This window comes from Procambarus clarkii, chromosome 1 (genome assembly GCF_040958095.1).
Source record: "Procambarus clarkii isolate CNS0578487 chromosome 1, FALCON_Pclarkii_2.0, whole genome shotgun sequence".
NCBI classification, from domain to species: Eukaryota; Metazoa; Arthropoda; class Malacostraca; order Decapoda; family Cambaridae; genus Procambarus; species Procambarus clarkii.
This window is the reverse complement of record NC_091150.1, coordinates 40,192,112-40,212,324: the sequence shown is the minus strand read 5'-3', so window position 1 is coordinate 40,212,324 and position 20,213 is coordinate 40,192,112. Positions and strand designations below refer to the sequence as shown.

The window sequence follows — 20,213 nt, the reverse complement described above, 5'->3', positions numbered from 1 at the left end:
GCTGATGATATCCCTTTAATGTGGGCTTCACGAGACAGAATTGGTGTGATATCAACTCGCAAATTTTTCTCTCTACCCTAATTTCATTACTTTGTATTTACTACAATTAAATTCTAATAGCAATTCGTGTGCTCATTCGTTCAGTTTGACCAAGTCATCTTGTTGTCCCTTGCTGTGTTCCTCTATTATAATTCCGCCTTAGAATTTTTGCATCAGCAAACATTGAGATGAATGAAGCTATTCTCTCTGAAAGATAGTTTACGTGTATTAAGAACAGGATAAGTCCTAATACTGAGCCCTGTGGGCCTCCGCTGATGACATCTTGCCACTCCTCACAGCGGCTCACTGTCTTCTGTTGCTTTGGTACTCCCTTATCCGCTGGAACACCTTCCCTGTTTAAATGCGCTAGTCTCTTATGGGGTACAGTAAAGATATACTGACACTCCAAATATGTGCAGTCTGTACAACCTTCTCTGCCTTGACTAATTTATGTCAGCTGGTCGTAGAAATGTATTAAATTTGTGAGGCAAGTCAATTCACTCCAGAAGCCTCTCTCTCACAATCTTCTCCATCACCTTGCCTGGCATGTAAGTTAGTAACACACTGGCCTGTGGCTCAGAAGCCTTTGTGCGCGTGTGTGCGTGTGTGTGCGTGCATGCTTGTGTGTGTCAGTCCTTAGGCATCTGTCTGCCTGAGACAGGCGTCATTATAGTCCCTCTCCCTAAAACTACACAGGAAAAACCGAGTCTTTCAAACGTGAATAGCGGCAGCCCCTTGTTGCTGTTACAATGACTACGGTAATTAGACTCTTTCTTGCTACCCCCACGGCCTCCTGTCCTCCCCACGGCCTCCTGTCCTCCCCACGGCCTCCTGTCCTCCCCACGGCCTCCTGTCCTCCCCACATTCGCATGATACGACATGCTAACACTGACGCGAGTCGGTACATCAAAAGGGGGGGGGGAGAGTGGGTTAAGGGAGGATTCAAGACATCCCACCGTTAATACATATGTATACAAGAATATAATATAAAGTAGATTTATACAACATGTGTAGCTTGTCTAAATGGTATACAATTCACAGTGCCATAATTTCAGTAAATGTCATGACAAGAGGACAATTCTAGGAACAACCAGGAAATGGAAATTTCACAGTATACATATGAGTAATACATCTGAAACCTAAATGTATACATTCTCCATCATGGTCTACATAATGTTACCTATGGGGCCCCTTTACGTAGCCTTACATACAATAATTACATTACAATAATTCACAGGAGAAGTACTGGTGTCCCCGGTCCCACATACCATAGAAAACGCATAGAAAACTATGCGTTTTGTTGGTGAGATTTGAGTAGGGGGAAGGGGTGATGGGGAGGGGGCAGGGGTGATGGGGAGGGGGGGAAGGGGTGATGGGTGAGAGGCGGGAACCAGGTGGTGGTGGTGGGCGAGGAACGAACACACGCACCCAGTGATGACTGATATCCGAGACGCTCTTTACCTGTCTGTCAACTGTCTAGTCTGTACACCACCACCTTCCCTCCCTTCCCCGCCCCTCCCCCCAAGTCCCCATCCCTGTCTGTCTCCCCCAAGCAGCTACACTTCCCGTTCCGTCAGTTCTACCTGTCTCCCCGCCCCATCCTGCACCTGTCCTGTGTATCACTGTCAGTTCACCCGTCAGCCTCGGCTTCAATTCCCACCGTCCCTCTTGCCTGTCTGTGATATCTCTCTGTTAAACACCTGTCCCTCCCTCCCACTGTCTTCTTCTCTGCTTCCTTCCCATCCCACCCGTCCCTTCACTCACTCATTTCACTCACTCATTTCACTCACTTCACTTCACTCACTCATTACACATTTTACACTACGACATGTGGTTCAACAAGATCTATACATATAATCCTTAATGAATATACAGCTTAACGCTTCTGTCTTCCTTCACCTCCCTTCCTCCCTCCGTCAGTCGCCCTTCTCCCTCTGTCAGTACCCTCCCTCACAGACCAGTAAACACGTGTGACTCAGTAATCAGTTATCTTGCCTTCCAGTACTCAGTCCTCGTTCTTCGCCTCATTCCCCCCCCCCCCAGGTAACTCTTCCCCCCTCCCCTCACCCCTCACAGCTTCCCACCACTCTCTATCACTCACAGAAGGTGAGGGTGCTTGCGGTAGAGACACAGTGTGAGCACGACAAACACAGTAACTTCCCCTTCACTGTCCCGTCTGCTAGACATACACAGGGTGTCTAGGGGGGGGCGGGGGGTAGTGATAATCATCTATTTTATGAGCATTTAGTATTAATATCTATCGAGTCCCGGCCACGCTACCCCCGGCCTGCTCTACACTCTGCCTTGGCAAGGTACAGCTACACCTGCTGTCTGTGTCGGTACACTGGGTATACAATTAACCACACTTGAGTTGTACCTCTTATTCCCATCATGGCAGTGTAGTTTACACTTACTATACACTTCACGAACTCCAATATGCTACGAGGTCGTCCTTAACTTTAGGTTATTATTACTCTGGAGGACCTCGTAGTGCTTTGGAGCTCGCAAAGTGTACAATAAATGCTGAGGTGACCGAGCCTTGTACGGGCGCCAGCCGCCCTCCACGACAAGAACGGAGGCTGCCTCTCCAGACACCAGGCTCCAAGACGGTCAGTACTCTTAACTAGAGGGACTAAATGTCAAGTGGTATGCCTACACCAGACTGGCTTATTGTGAAACAAAGCTTATTGTGACTATAGCCTTTAAGTCTTTAAGGCTGTTGCCAAGAGCGCGACCGAGCATCATTCTGTAACAGAGTGCTGCACAAGGAAGTTGGCTGACTCATTGCTGTCTATTACACCAAATACATAATTCATCATTCCAAGCTCAAATTAACTTAAGGAACACCTCTTAAGGAACACCTCAAGCTGGCGAGAGCAGAGAAACTTGTCTCAAAATGTTGGCGCATAATCAGGGCTCATCTAAGTCATCACTGATGATCAGGGCTCATCTAAGTCAGCACTGATGATCAGGGCTCATCTAAGTCATCAAAGTCATCACTGATGATCAGGGCTCATCTAAGTCAGCACTGATGATCAGGGCTCATCTAAGTCATCAAAGTCATCACTGATGATCAGGGCTCATCTAAGTCATCACTGATGATCAGGGCTCATCTCAGTCATCACTGATGATCAGGGCTCATCTAAGTCAGCACTGATGATCAGGGCTCATCTAAGTCATCAAAGTCATCACTGATGATCAGGGCTCATCTAAGTCATCACTGATGATCAGGGCTCATCTAAGTCATCACTGATGATCAGGGCTCATCTAAGTCATCACTGATGATCAGGGCTCATCTAAGTCATCACTGATGATCAGGGCTTATCTAAGTCATCACTGATGATCAGGGTTCATCTAAGTCATCACTGATGATCTGGGCTCATCTAAGTCATCACTGACGTTAGTAGAAAATATTCACAGTATAATTTTATTAACAATTTTGATGATGTTTCCTACCTTGTGGGCCTTGAAACTCGGCATACAACTTTGCCATTGTAATCATTGTCGTTATCTCATATCACGTTATACACATAGTTTGCTACATTATATTTTGCAATAATCCTCAAATTATGCTAAAATGTACCAGTGAATAACCCTTAATTTTACTTAAATTTACCTACTTTTTTTCTGTCAAATTTCGTATACAATGTATTTTGTTATACTTTCTTACAATGCATTTTTGTACCGTCTTACAATATATTTTTATACTTTCCTACAATGTAACTGTCATTTTTTTTAACTTTGCTAGAAATTACCATCTTAAAATTATCTGTTAGATTAAGGATCAGTCCAAAACACTACGCGTGCTAGTGGCTTTACAAGACTGTCAAACTTCAAGTCTCTGTACTCTCATAAACCCAATGTACCATCTTGTATATTAATAAATAAATAATTTGTGTTTTTGTGAAGCCACTCCAAAGACAACTGCTACTTGCAGTGCTATACAAATAATATATTTTCTTCTTAAACTTTAAATATGCGAGCTGTCATTCTTTATAAGCTCTGACGAGTGAAGACCTGGGGGCCAGATTCACGAAGCAGTTACGCAAGTACTTACAAACGTATACATCTTTCCTCAATCTTTGACGGCTTTGGTTACATTTATTAAACAGTTTACAAACATGGAAAATTTCCCAATCAACTGTTGTTATTGTTATAAACAGCCTCCTGGTGCTTCGGAGCTCAGTTTAATAATTGTAAACAAAGCCGCCAAAGATTGAGAAAAGATGTACTGGTTCGTAAGTGCTTGCGTAACTGCTTCGTGAATCTGGCCTGAAGCCTTCGTGAAGATGACCGAAGATTCTGAGAGGATCACAAGGCCCCGACCAACCACAGAGAACTTGGGTACTCAGAGAGTGTACCTAATTCTCCAGTAGTTACTGGAGAATTTGATTAGCGTAAACAAGACATCTTTAACTGATTTGACGGCGTAGCTTGCAATAGCTGTCAAGAAAAAGTAATATGGCGAGAGTGACGTCTCCAGCACTGGCTACACCACCCGCCTCCCCCCCCCCACTTGGCCCTACAGCGTGAAGACCAACCAGTGTGGACTTGGCCATGTTCCCAGACCAACACTCCAGCCCTCATAACTCAGTCAAGTTCAAGTAAGTTTTATGAGGATAGGAAGTACATCTCAAAAGGATAGAGTAGCTTAGGCTATTTCTACCCTCGTCAACTCACATATGCTTAGCCTCGCCCCCCCCCGGGCATGGGGAGGACCTCTCCACCCCCAGGTCCTGGGGAGGGCCTCTTCCCCACCCGGGGGCCTGGGGAAGGCCTCTTCCCCACCCCTAGGTTCTGGGGAGGACCTCTCCATCCCACCCCCAGGCCTGGGGAGGACGGGGAAATTACCTGTTCGAGATGAGGCGTTGTGCAGGGCGACGTACTCACTAACGCACGTACCTGTAGGGAAGACAACGCACACGTTAGTGGGCTGCTGCATGGTGTGACGGAGAATTGGGGGGGGGGGCATAATAACTAATGATTGTTAGGGCAGGGGGGGGGGAGATAGAGTAGAGGGGGGGATTGTGAATGATACAATCAGACCTCTCCCTATGTGAGGTCACAGCCCTCAGGATAGGGGGACGGCTGGGGTTAGGTACTCACCACGTGCCCCACTATCCAAGAGAGGCGTTGATGCTAAAATTAAAAGACCTACATAAGAACATGGGTAAGTCCATAGGCCACATAACATGGGTAGGTCCATAGATCATAAAACACTTGCCCCATCTCTGCCCTCATGCCCACACTCTCACCGATCTCGGGGAAATGAACAGAAATTTCCTGCGTGGATGGATTGATGGATGCATGAACAGATGATAGACAGACAAACAGTCCCGGGCCACACCAGGGTCCCCCCCCCCCCTCCGTCCTCCTCAAGCAGAGAGAAAGAGATCTTACTTAACCTCTCCACTAAGCGGCATCACTCACTGGATGGGTTCAAGATCAGCCGGGTTGTTGCTCTAGACACAGCAGGAGCCTTTGGTCGGGTCTGGCACTGGCAGTACCGAAGCACTAGGCATCTCAGGCTCAATTCTAGAGCTAATAAAGAACTACCTTCAAGAACTGACTCAAAGAGTAGTCCTCGACGAAGCAGAATGGTAAAGCCGCTCAATTGGTGCCAGTGTACCACAAGGGGGAATGCTTGGCCCTCTGCTGTGGAATGTCTATTTTAAAGATCTACTGCATCGCATTCCTGAAGCTCAAGCCTATGCTGAGGACTGTACTCTAACCTTTACACATGGTAAAGCTAAATACCATCGGCTACAAGGCTCATCAATTACACACTCTCGGCTATATCTAGCTAGGGATGGAGATGGCAGGTCACATTTGATGTCACAACTCTACTGCAGATTGAACATCAAACAGGCTTGCGAATGGCTGGCAAAACCCTTCAAGTTCGGGGATAATAATGACATATTGAGAGTGAAGGTTTAACTCTTCGATGCCAATGAGGAAAGGCTTTACCGTTGGAAAGCGCCAAGTCATTACGACTATATAGCACTCGGAAGGGGGTCAGGATAAGGATTTGGGATGAGACGGGGATGCGGGAACGGAAGTGTCCAACCACTTGAACTGTCGGGAATTGAACACCGACCTGCATGAAGCGAGACCGTCGCTCTACCGTCCAGCCCAAGTGGTTGGACGGTAGAGCCCACAAGACAGCCAGGAACCGTAATTACAGCCCTACGGTGCACCTGTACCTTCTTAAAAGGGGCTACAAAACCCTACCAGAGGCACAAGTTCGCTGCCATCTTGGGCATGCACCACTCTCCTGGAGTGCTTGCCCTCCATCGCTCATTACAATTTTAGACAAAGTGAAGGTTCATCTTTAGTCTTGGTAGAAGTTTAATTGATAGCACTAATGAACAAGACTAAAACCATTAATTGTTAGTACTTACATTTATTAGTTAAAAGAGAGAGAGAGAGAGAGAGAGAGAGAGAGAGAGAGAGAGAGAGAGAGAGAGAGAGAGAGAGAGAGAGAGAGAGAGAGAGAGAGAGAGACAGACAGAGAGAGAGAAGGGAACAACAACTGGACCCTTAACGCAGCCGCTCTATAAACCGGTGTTAATAATGCCAAAAAGACACTCACTTTCAACCTAACCTCTTCTCGCGATCTCAAAGAAGTCCTTAAATAACATTTATAGACTTTAGTGCCGAGGATGAATGGAGGAAGAGACGGAGAGGACGATGGGGGTAAAGGAAGAGCGCGATGCTTTAGGAGTAATGGAAGGGACGGTGGAGACGGTGTGAAGACAACAAAGTCAGAGACACAAGGTGGAGGCGACAGAGGCAATAGACCACTGGAGGCCGCCCACATTATAATGGTCGATATCGCGTCGTGCCGGCATTATGGTGTTGCCAGACCCCCCTCCCCCTTTTGCTCCCCCCCCCCCCTCCCCGCCACACTGGCACCACTCGTTGGGCCCCCCTCGCTGGGGCCCACCCTCGCTGGGGCCCCCCTCGCTGGGGCCCACCCTCGCTGGGGCCCCCCTCGCTGGGGCCCACCCTCGCTGGGGCCCGCCTCGCTGGGCCTTGTATACCTCGTAGTGTACTTGTCCAGAACAATAAGGAAGTCTTGTGATAGTTCCGAGGATCAAGGTCTCCGCGGCCCGGTCTCTGACCGAGAGAGTGGTCAGTGAGGTGGAGGCCAGAGACATCACCCCGTCCTCGGGCTATGCTCCTCCAAGCTGTGGCCGACCCAAAACTTCCTTTTTTTTTCTCATGTATAAATTAAGGTTACGAAATATTATAATATGATGTAAGATGTTTAGGTTCTCCTGGCGAAAGCTTGTAATTGGGGTACGTGGGTGAAGCGTTCATGGAGGTGCGAGTCGAACAAAATAAAATAATATTCGAGAAATGTTCGAACGTCATCAGCTGAGTCGCGTGTAAATTGCTTTTTATTCATTAACAGTGGTTTGGCGGCTGGATTAGCGAGCATTTGGCCTTTGTTGACGAGGACGGCCTGTGTAATTGTTGGTCCGACTCGGGTATTGACTTGTGCAACAACCTCACCAAACACTGCAGCTCCACCTAACACAGTGAATGTAAACTCCACACTGGTATTACACTCGCTAAATTAACTCTTCGTTATTGTAAGACTCGCTCAAGCGCGTCACCTTCACCTGGCTGGCCTCAGCGCTCCCCGGGGCCCACTGGCCCAGCAGTAGGCCCTCTTGTGATGGGCAATACGGCCACGACACGCAAAACGGCATCTTGAAATATACGCTTCTCACTTCCGTGTTTTTCAACGTGAAATAAAGTCAGTCCAGAGCAGATCTCTTCCTTCATAGTGCAGACAACTTAAATGAACCCCACTCTCACACTTCCCCTTCGTTACCACACTTTCATGATAACATATTTGTCTTCGCTAAAACTCCTAAGATAACCCTCTCGAACCAAGTCCCTTTGTCAACTTCTCTGTCAAGATAACTCTCCTGAGCTGCTAGCCAAACCAACAACACCGCCAAGATAATCTTTCCAACACATAACTCTACTGTTCTTATTATCACTTCCTCTTGACAGAATAAAACAACTGAGTTTTCTCATAACTCAAGCGCCCTTCTCTCTCTCTCCCAAGACGGTCCTCAGGTGACCACACGTGACTTGCCAGACCCGGAAGGCAGCGAGCGGGAGACACTTGGTGTGGCGGACAGTGTTTGTCATCGATTCTTGCCCGCCAAGTGGACTAGGTTACCCGGGACTTCCTGTAATTAGACTGTCAAAACGCCTGTATGCTTGTAGTCTGGGAGGAAACCCTCTGTAGCCTGTATCAGTTGTAGTCTGGGAGACAGCCCGCTGTAGCCTGCATCTATTGTAGCCTGGGAGGGAGTCCTCTGTGGCCCGCTGTGAGGGTCATTATTCTCCATGAACCATGAGATCTGACTCCTGATCACTCCTGATCAAGAACTTTCAGGGCTTTTCTCCCCCCCTTGCGAATTAGAGTTATACCCGCTGATGGAAGAGCTTCTGGTATCCCCCCCTGTATCCAAGTGTTTCTCCACGCTGCACTGAGCACCCGTCGCACAGACCCGTTATATTTCGCAATAGAATTCCAGGAATCTGCAGCCGGAGGTGAGCGCAAGGGCATAGAGAGAGGACAGGGTCAGAGGGAGGGAGAGACCATGGTGGGAGGGAGAGACCAAGCTGGGAGGGAGGGAGAGACCATAGTGGGAGGAAGAGACCAAGCTGGGAGGGAGAGAGACCAAGCTGGGAGAGAGAGACCAAGCTGGGAGGGAGAGAGACCAAGCTGGGAGAGAGAGACCAAGCTGGGAGGGAGAGCCCAAGCTGGGAGGGAGAGAGACCAAGCTGGGAGGGAGAGCCCAAGCTGGGAGGGAGAGAGACCAAGCTGGGAGGGAGAGACCATGCTGGGAGGGAGAGAGACCAGGCTGGGAGGGAGAGAGACCAAGCTGGGAGGGAGAGACCATGGTTGGAAGGAGAGACCAAGCTGGGAGGGAGGGAGAGATCATGGTGGGAGGGAGAGACCAAGCTGGGAGGGAGAGAGACCAAGCTGGGAGGGAGAGACCATGGTGGGAAGGAGAGACCAAGCTGGGAGGGAGAGACCATGGTGGGAAGGAGAGACCAAGCTGGGAGGGAGGGAGAGATCATGGTGGGAGGGAGAGACCAAGCTGGGAGGGAGAGAGACCAAGCTGGGAGGGAGAGACCAAGCTGGGAGGGAGAGCCCAAGCTGGGAGGGAGAGAGACCAAGCTGGGAGGGAGAGCCCAAGCTGGGAGGGAGAGCCCAAGCTGGGAGGGAGAGAGACCAAGCTGGGAGGGAGAGACCAAGCTGGGAGGGAGAGACCAAGCTGGGAGGGAGAGACCAAGCTGGGAGGGAGAGCCCAAGCTGGGAGGGAGACCAAGCTGGGAGGGAGAGACCATGCTGGGAGGGAGAGAGACCAAGCTGGGAGGGAGAGACCAAGCTGGGAGGGAGAGCCCAAGCTGGGAGGGAGAGAGACCAAGCTGGGAGGGAGAGCCCAAGCTGGGAGGGAGAGAGACCAAGCTGGGAGGGAGAGCCCAAGCTGGGAGGGAGAGAGACCAAGCTGGGAGGGAGAGAGCCCAAGCTGGGAGGGAGAGAGACCAAGCTGGGAGGGAGAGCCCAAGCTGGGAGGGAGAGAGACCAAGCTGGGAGGGAGAGCCCAAGCTGGGAGGGAGAGAGACCAAGCTGGGAGGGAGAGCCCAAGCTGGGAGGGAGAGAGACCAAGCTGGGAGGGAGAGCCCAAGCTGGGAGGGAGAGCCCAAGCTGGGAGGGAGAGAGACCAAGCTGGGAGGGAGAGACCAAGCTGGGAGGGAGAGACCAAGCTGGGAGGGAGAGACCAAGCTGGGAGGGAGAGCCCAAGCTGGGAAGGAGACCAAGCTGGGAGGGAGAGACCATGCTGGGAGGGAGAGAGACCAAGCTGGGAGGGAGAGACCAAGCTGGGAGGGAGAGCCCAAGCTGGGAGGGAGAGAGACCAAGCTGGGAGGGAGAGCCCAAGCTGGGAGGGAGAGAGACCAAGCTGGGAGGGAGAGCCCAAGCTGGGAGGGAGAGAGACCAAGCTGGGAGGGAGAGAGCCCAAGCTGGGAGGGAGAGAGACCAAGCTGGGAGGGAGAGAGCCCAAGCTGGGAGGGAGAGAGACCAAGCTGGGAGGGAGAGAGCCCAAGCTGGGAGGGAGAGAGCCCAAGCTGGGAGGGAGAGAGCCCAAGCTGGGAGGGAGAGAGACCAAGCTGGCAGGGATAGACCAAGCTGGGAGGGAAGGGGATTAAGAACTTCAGAGCCGCAGATCACGAAGTTCAGCGCCAGGATTTGGGTGACGGGCGGCGGGGAACAAAGTAACTCAGCTGAGGGGAAAAACGCAACAAAAAGTTACAAAAAGTGGAGGAAGAAAACTTGGGAAGAGGACAGTGAGTGTAAAGGGAAGGGAAGAACAGAAAGAAGACGAAAAAGAAAAGAGTGGAAACACAAAAAGATGAAGAATACAGTATTAAAAAACTAAGTAGAAGGTGAAATATTTAAATGGAGACGACGAGGAGAGACAACGAAGGTAGACGATGAGAAACAGCAAGACAACGAAGGTAGACGATGAGAAACAGCAAGACAACGAAGGTAGACGATGAGAAACAGCAAGACAACGAAGGTAGACGATGAGAAACAGCAAGACAACGAAGGTAGACGATGAGAAACAGCAAGACAACGAAGGTAGACGATGAGAAACAGCAAGACAACGAAGGTAGACGATGAGAAACAGCAAGACAACGAAGGTAGACGATGAGAAACAGCAAGACAACGAAGGTAGACGATGAGAAACAGCAAGACAACGAAGGTAGACGATGAGAAACAGCAAGACAACGAAGGTAGACGATGAGAAACAGCAAGACAACGAGGGGAAATGAGGAATGAGGGGAGGCGTGTGCGTGTGCGTGTGTGTGTGTGTGTGTGTGTGTGTGTGTGTGTGTGTGTGTGTGTGTGTGTGTGTGTGTGTGTGTGTGTGTGTGTGTGTGTGTGTTACTAAGACACTTAACGACAGGACCCGTACAAGAAGCTTGGGGTTAAACTATGCTGCGTCATTAACGCTTTAACGGGATGTCTTAAACTCCACATTCGTTAACGCAATTAATCTTGTAAAATACACGTTCACTGTAACCGGCTCTCCGGGACAATGTTCACCCTAACCGGATATCCTGATCATCGTTAATCATAGCCGGATATCCTGGTTAACGCTCACCCTAACAGGATATCCCGATCAAGGATCTCTTTAAACTGAATTTTAAAGTTACTACGGCAAAATTTTCGTTAACCGAATTTTGTTGTGTAATTTTTACTATATTAGAAAATGCCGTGATGTTATCTTAATCGGATTTTCTAAAAATTTACGGTATTTTTAACCGAACCATCTTATTAACCGAATCTATACTAACTGACTTGATATTATATTATCATAGACCTTGTTATCATCATTACGCATTACCAACGACCTCGTTAACAACATCACACCTTACCAGCGACCTCGTTATCAAAGTTTCGAAGACCAGTCAGATGTAGATCAGGTCTTTCTATGGGCTACAGAAAATAATATGGTGTTTAACGAGGATAAGTTCCAGCTCATGCGCTATGGAAAAAATGAAAATATAAAAAACGAAAACCACGTACAAAACTCAGGCAAATCATGACATAGAACGAAAAGGCAATGTAAAGGATCTGGGTGTACTCATGTCGGAAGACCTTACCTTTAAAGAACAATAAAGTAGCCGTCACAACTGCAAGAAAAATGACAGGTTGGATAACAAGAACTTTTCACACTAGAGATGCTATACCGATGATGACACTTTTCAAAACGCTTGTGCTCTCTAGAGTGGAGTACTGCTGCACAATGACAGCCCCGTTCAAAGCTGGAGAAATTGCCGACCTGGAGAGCGTGCTGAGATCCTATACTGCTAGAATTCACTCAGTAAAACACCAAAAGTATTGGGACCGACTAAAGAGCCTAAATCTGTACTCCCTTGAGCGCAGGCGGGAGAGATATATAATAATTTACACGTGGAAAATGTTAGAGGGGCTGGTCCCAAACCTGCACACAGAAATAACATCACATTAGACCAGAAGACATGGCAGGATGTGCAGAATACCCCCGTTGAAAAGCGGAGGTGCAACAGGTACTCTGAGAGAGAACTCTATCAACATCAGAGGCCCGAGACTGTTCAACACGCTTCCACTACACATAAGGGGCATAACTGGCCGACCCCTCACAGTGTTCAAGAGAGAACTGGATAAGCACCTCCAAAGAATACCTGATCAACCAGGCTGTGACTCATACGTCAGGCTGCGAGCAGCCGCGTCCAACAGCCTGGTTGATCAGTCCAGCAACCAGGAGGCCTGGTCGACGACCGGGCCGCGGGGACGCTAAGCCCCGGAAGCTCCTCAAGGTAACCCCCATTTTGTACTAGTGAAGTTCACTTTAACCGAATTTTCTAAAATCAAGTTGCCCGTTAATGACCGGATCGCGGATGCGTAGAAATTTAATTAACTGAGTCTTTGATAATCTATATTTAATCAAGAGGGATGGAGTTGGGTGCCCTGGAAATATTACAAATGGCTCCCACCCAAGAGCCTTCTTTTATCGGAATTAAAGTTACCTAGTTTCTCATTTATCCGATTTTAGGCTATTTTATACCTGGAGAAATTCATGTGTGTGTGCAGGAGGCCTGGTCGACGACCGGGCCGCGGGGACGCTAAGCCCCGGAAGGACCTCAAGGTAATCTAATTCTAAGATACGAGAATCTTATGAAATTCGTGAAGCTGATCCAAATTCCACATATCCGGTTACAGGTATCCGAATCTTGGGTAACCGAATATGTAATTGCCTGAGGATTACCATTGTAATACCATTTATCCCGGCCCCTGGATAAATGAAGGGCTAGTTATCCCGGTCATATTCGATTCAAAGTTTTAATTATCCGTTACCGAATTATTGTTAGATATTTGGTGCATGGATTTTTAAATTAAATTGTGAGTAATTTGCTTTTTGGTATGTGTCGTGTGATTTTGGTATGTGTCGTGTGATTTTGGTATGTGTCGTGTGATTTTAGTATGTGTCATGTGATTTTGATATGTGTCGTGTGATTTTTAAGTGCTACTGCTATGACAGAGAAGCCTCAGTATTTCAAGCGTGAGACATATATGTGTTTCATGACACCAAGGAGCTCATTAAGCCCCGTGAGTACCACATGACACCAAGGAGGTCATTAAGCCCCGTGAGTACCACATGACACCAAGGAGCTCATTAAGCCCCGTGAGTTCCACATGACACCAAGGAATTAGAGTGTCCATACATGTAGTAACGGCCAGAGAGGAAGGCCTCGCCTGCCCAACAGGACGGCAGGGGGCCGCACCGCCGCCAGCCTCACGGGTGTTCACACAAAAGACAATCGGTTCTCTACCGCTGGAGAGTTGGTTTCAAACTTTGTAAACTTGGGTTCAACTCGAGGCGGACTTCTCCCAAGTCGGAGGCGCAGTAACACGACCGCAATGGAATGAAATCGTTTGACCGAGTGAGTTTATTATGGAGACGTTATTGTGTGTGGACATTGCCAGAGTATATTGGGTAATGGCGGACGGTGGTGGTGGTTGGGGACGGTGGTGGTGATGGTGGTGGTGGTGATGGTGATGGTGGGTTGTGTTTGGAAGGTTCTGGACGATGGTGTGTAATCCTGGGTGATGGTACTTACCTATCAGTGACCACTGGGGAGTGAGGTGTAGCTCAGTATGCTCCGCCTATGAATCATTTTAGGAGTCTTTCAGAGTTAATTTGTTTGACGAGATATAAGCTCTGAGAAGTGCAGGAGCCGCAGGGAGCTGGCTACACCTCTGGAGAAGTGCAGGAGCCGCAGGGAGCTGGCTACACCTCTGGAGAAATATACAACTAGGAGGAGTCCCCGGCGGTGACGGGGACTGTCTGTCTCTTCCCTCACACCACCATTCCACGCCTCTTCTTTTCCTCTCTCTCTCTCTCTCTCTCTCTCTCTCTCTCTCTCTCTCTCTCTCTCTCTCTCTCTCTCTCTCTCTCTCTCTCTCTCTCTCTCTCTCTCTCTCTCTCTCCCTCTCTCTCTCCACATCTCTCTCTCTCTCTCTCTCTCTCTCTCTCTCTCTCTCTCTCTCTCTCTCTCTCTCTCTCTCTCTCTCTCTCTCTCTCTCTCTCTCTCTCTCTCTCCACATCCCCGTTTTCCTTCCTATCCCTTTCCCCCTCCCGGTTTTCTACCTTACCTTGAAGTTACCTTGAGATGATTTCGGGGCTTAGCGACCTGGCGGCCCGGTCGTCGACCAGGCCTCCTGGTTGCTGGACTGGTCAACCAGGCTGTTGGACGCGGTTGCTTGCAGCCTGACGTACGAATCGCAGCCTGGTTGATCAGGTATCCTTTAGAGGTGCTTATCAAGTTCTCTCTTGAACACTGTGTGGGGTCGGCCAGTTAATCGGGCCTCTGATGTTGATAGAGTTCTCTCTCAGAGTACCTGTTGCACTGCTCTTCAACGGGGGTACTCTGCACATCCTGCCATGCCTCGTGGTCTCATGCGATGTTATTTCTGTGTGCAGGTTTGGGACCAGCCCCTCTAATATTTTCCACGTATAAATTAGTATGTATCTCTCCCGCCTGCGCTCATGAGAATAAAGCTTCAGTCTTCCTGATTCTTCCTTCTCCCTCCATCTCTCAGAAAATGTATTGAGACTCACGACAGCAATGTCTTAGAAATACATAGTTACGATCACAAAAAACTCTAGGGGAATAACACCGTACATTTCAATATTCTCAATGATCTGAAAATCGTCTGGGGGTGTTAATCATTGCTAATCATTCTTAAAACATTTAACTTAGGCCTACCCAGAGTACGTCCGTCTCGTTCAATAGACCATTCATCCTGGGAATTTGAGTGCGGCGGCCTACATCTGGCCTCCAACTCTCAGAGACAAACTGACAGACACACACACAATCTCACTCTCGCAGTATAGATCAACTTATAAATAAAGGTGAGAGGCGTGAGAGTTGCGTCCCCGACTGATCACTGCTCCATTACATGGATCACCAGATGGGTGAGGCTAGACGTTGGTGTGACGGTGGTCGGGCGAAATTTATAAAAAAATGAAGCAGAACACTGTAATATAAATTATCAAAATAGTTTGAGAATTTGAGAAAGTATTTAAAGGCTCGCGGCCATCAACACTTGAAAGTATAATTAAAAAAGTATTTTGAAATTCATTAAGATTTTGTGTTGATTTTTATACCGAGTTTAGAGGTTCTTGGTCCACTTACACACGCGCGCGCACACACACACACACACACACACGCATACACACACACACACACACACGCACACACACACACACACACGCACACACACACACACACACACACACACACACACACACACACACACACACACACACACACACACGCACACACACACACACACACACACACACACACACACACACACACACACACACACACGCACACACACACACACACACACACACACACACACACACACACACACACACACACACACACACACACACGCACACACACACACACACACACCTGTAACGACGCGTGAAAGAGACCTGGGGGTGGACGTAACACCTAATCTATCTCCTGAGGCACATATTAATAGGATAACGACAGCAGCGTACTCTACACTGGCAAAAGTTAGAACATCATTCAGAAACCTAAGTAAGGAGGCATTTAGGGCGCTTTACACTGCCTACGTGAGGCCAGTCTTAGAGTATGCCGCCTCATCATGGAGTCCCCATCTGAAGAAGCATATAATGAAACTGGAAAAGGTTCAGAGGTTTGCAACGAGACTCGTCCCAGAGCTACGAGGGATGGGGTATGAAGAGCGCCTGAGGGAACTGTGCCTTACGACACTAGAAAGAAGAAGGGAGAGGGGGGACATGATAGGAACGTATAAGATACTCAGAGGAATTGACAGAGTGGACATAGACGAAATGTTCACACATTTCGGGGGGGGGGCGTGTGTGTGTGGGGGGACGTATGTGTGTGACGTATATGCTTGTGAGTAAGTTGATGTATGCTTAAAACATGCTGCAGTTAATCTAGTCCACATAACAATTCACACAAGATAACATATATTTGGAACACTTAAGACACAACCTAATGTTGATAACGGCCAACCACGGAGAGAGACCAGCAGACGAGGACGCCTCGGACGAGGGACCAGCCGAGGCTCCCCGGCCGGAGTGACGGTCACTGGTGACTGTTGCCATGACAACCGTACACACCCACGGCGGGGGAGGGGGAGGGGGGGAGTTAGGGGGTGGGGTGGAGAATGTTAAGGAGGAAGGGGGTGTGAGGGAGTGGTGAGGAGAGGTGGGGAGGGAGGAATGAAGGGGAAGGGAGGGGAAACATGTGAGGGTAGAGGCCGGATAAGGGGAGAGAAACAGTGAAAGGGAGGAATGGGAAGAAGCAAAGGAAATGAAATAGAGGAACGAAGAGAAATAGTGAAAGAGAGGAAGCGGGAAGGGAAAGAGAAAGAGAGAGAAAGAGAGAGAGAGAGAGAGAGAGAGAGAGAGAGAGAGAGAGAGAGAGAGAGAGAGAGAGAGAGAGAGAGAGAGAGAGAGAGAGAGAGAGAGAGAGAGAGAAAGAGAGAGAGCGAGAGAAAGACAGAGACAGAGAGATGTATGAGCAATAGGCTGCAACAGAGGGAGGCAGGGACAGGAAGGTATGTGGATGATGATGGTGGTGGTGGTGGGGGCGGGGGGAGACGAACATCTTGCAGGGGCTGGCGTATGCTGTCATTACGTCTTGGTGACCATCTTATTGATCAGCTCCGGCATGCAACGCTGCTATCACCTGAGGAAGCATGGTTGCACTGTTGCATGCTGACGTGTAGTGCTAGTAACTTAATTGGAGCTCTGTCATGGCCGGGTGAGTTTTCCGGTTAGCAGTTGGTGGTCGGTTGCTACACGTGAATATCTGGTATATATCCCCACCTGGTATGTGTGGACACCTGACATATAAGGCCAAGATCTGATATATGAGGGGAAGATCTATACAGGGATGCACTCTTGGGAACAGATAACCTATTAAGAAAATAATTACAATACCATTAATAGCCCATATGTTACTTATTTTTAGATTAATTCTTCTTGGAAGGAAAACTGATCCTGTAACTAATCATGTGGGTAACTGTCATAAATATAGTTATATGATTATTTTGATCATGATTACTGATCAAATGAGCTGCTGACCAGACAGACTGGTTACTGATGGTAAGTTGTTATGACCCACCTTTGTCAGGGAGTTCCGTTGGTGTGGTGGGCGAGGTGGGCTGGGGGGAGGGGGAGAAGGGCGGCGAGAGTGGGGCAGGCGAGGTGGGCGTCGTCACCGAGGTCAGGTCGTCCGAGTATGACCTCTGGTGGGGTGTTCTAGCGTGGGGTTTCATTGTCGTGTTCAGTACACGTGTCGGGGAAATGTTTATTGTTGAACTGTCTGTTTTCCACCCGATCACTAGTGTGGCTTATCGTTCAAAACTTGATGAAACGAAGACACTAAACGACACAGCGTCACTCGCATAAATTATCTCAGTATGTCTCGTTAGATAACCAGAGAAGCATCTAAAAGCTGTCCAAAAGACGCTAACTAATAATCCGCTAAATAGTTGATTTCTCTGGATCATCTGACGTCAGAGCGAACCAGCCATCTATCAAGGAACCAAACCAACGGAGGTTTCTCAAATAACACCACGAACAGCATCTCAGGTTACCATAGCGTCTAGCAGACACCGGACTTCACCTTGAGGCCCACCACTGCAAGACCGTCCAGTCAGGGGGAGCCAAGCCTACTGCTACGGCTGCTCTACACTGTCCTCGCATCCTCAGCCTCTCCACTTCACAAGACGCAAGTTGCGGTCAGCTGACGGGTGACAGGTGGCGTCAGATGGTGTCTGAATGACCACCTGGCCGTGAGTGCCAAGTCATCATTGCGTTCAAGATTCCATTTAAGAGCCATGGCGTGGCCATAAACTAGTCCGGCAAGCAGGCTCAGGGCGACTCTGGTGGCATTCGGCTGCTTCTGTTTGCACGAAAGGATTTCGATACTTATTAGACGTGAACACCCGGATCACTTGAGTTCGGTTCAGTGTCTACCGAGAGACTTGTTCGAAGCCTCTTCTGGGATAACCGGCGCTACACGCTAGCTGTTGAGCGAGTCCTGCTCGTCACCACTTGCAGCTGTCGGGGCGCACACGACTGTGCTGCTCCATCTAGCTGCAGACCTTCCAGCCAGTACCGCGACAAGCTGGCTGCACCTCCCTATTTCCCTGGCCTTCAAAGCCTCACAAGTAAACCATCTGGCACTTGGTACAGGTGGGAGCAGCGTCCACAGGTGGTTGAGGAAACCTGGTAGCGAGTGTTTGGGTCGATAGGAGCGGCAGAGACTACCTACGAATCGTCTGTGACCACCACTCACTCTTCAACAATACCAGCCTTATCGATCTCCGGCTCTCACGCTGTTTACCCGCGCTTTGCCAATCGCTTTCCGGGCCCTCGCACCTGATGAATACCCCGAGCCTCAGCGACTGTACTCGTCCTCGGGATCAAGAACACGCGGAGGTTCTTTGTCAGGTCGAGTGCGTCATTACACGGCCTCAGCACCTCCGTCACAACATACCCATATAACGGTCTCAAATTTGACACACACACACAGACGCCCCGGCGGTTCTATGTATGGTCCTTGTGTGGTTGTTAAACCCTCTAGATGTCCAGACCGATATATATATGTCCCTCAAGGTAAGAAAGGCCGGGCCATGTCCAGCAGCTGCTACATGTCCACTCGCGGAGAGGGTCCAAGCACTCGTTGGTCCCTCGGGAAGAATGCAAAAGTTTAATACGTCTTTCGGCGGCGGCCACGAGAAGGCGCCAAGGAATTCCAGCGAGGACTGGCGACAAGGCCTCAGAAGGAGCTAACTTCAGGAGATTAGCCAACGAGGAATTAAATAATGGTCGAGAATTTGCCTGGGGGCAGGTGCTGTGAGGCGAGGGTGGCAGTGTCACTCCGGAGGGCTCGGGCGCCACACTGTCGGCACAGCGCTGGGCCAGCCCACACAGCCCTCTCCAGCGCATGACAAGACGGCAGTCACGCCGGCACTCCTGTGCGGCCCTCCACACACCCGTCCGGCCCTCCACACACCCGTCCGGCCCTCCACACACCCGTCCGGCCCTCCACACACCCGTCCGGCCCTCCACACACCCGTCCGGCCCTCCACACACCCGTCCGGTCCTCCACACACCCGTCCGGCCCTCCACACACCCGTCCGACCCTCCACACACCCGTCCGGCCCTCCACACACCCGTCCGGTCCTCCACACACCCGTCCGGTCCTCCACACACCCGTCCGGTCCTCCACACACCCGTCCGGTCCTCCACACACCCGTCCGGTCCTCCACACACCCGTCCGGTCCTCCACACACCCGTCCGGTCCTCCACACACCCGTCCGGTCCTCCACACACCCGTCCGGTCCTCCACACACCCGTCCGGTCCTCCACACACCCGTCCGGTCCTCCACACACCCGTCCGGTCCTCCACACACCCGTCCGGTCCTCCACACACCCGTCTGGTCCTCCACACACCCGTCCGGCCCTCCACACACCCGTCCGGTCCTCCACACACCCGTCCGGCCCTCCACACACCCGTCCGGTCCTCCACACACCCGTCCGGCCCTCCACACACCCGTCCGGTCCTCCACACACCCGTCCGGTCCTCCACACACCCGTCTGGTCCTCCACACACCCGTCCGGCCATCCACACACCCGTCCGGTCCTCCACACACCCGTCCGGCCCTCCACACACCCGTCCGGCCCTCCACACACCCGTCCGGTCCTCCACACACCCGTCCGGTCCTCCACACACCCGGCCGGCCCTCCACACACCCGTCCGGACCTCCACACACCCGTCCAACCCAACAACACTGTAAGCTGGAGAAAGAGAGAGAGAGAAAGAGAGAGAGAGAGAGAGAGAGAGAGAGAGAGAGAGAGAGAGAGAGAGAGAGAGAGAGAGAGAGAGAGAGAGAGAGAGAGAGAGAGAGAGAGAGAGAGAGAGAGAGAGAAAGAGAAAGAGAGAGAGAAAAAAAAAGAATTGGGGACACGTTTCCCCGTAAGAAATAATAAACACGAAAAAAAAGAAAGTCG

The 20,213-nt window shown here is 50.0% G+C and overlaps 1 protein-coding gene across 1 annotated transcript in view; it reads right to left on the bottom strand.

Annotated features, from left to right (window-relative positions):
• Positions 1-19,113, bottom strand: part of LOC123758842 (Ca[2+]-channel protein alpha[[1]] subunit D) — a 797,128-nt gene extending 778,015 nt beyond the window's left edge. The window contains exon 1 of the mRNA XM_069338501.1: positions 17,317-19,113. Coding sequence (XP_069194602.1) covers positions 17,317-17,470 — 154 coding nt within the window. The 5' untranslated portion in view covers positions 17,471-19,113. The remainder of the gene's footprint in view (positions 1-17,316) is intronic.
• Positions 19,114-20,213: the final 1,100 nt, after the last annotated feature.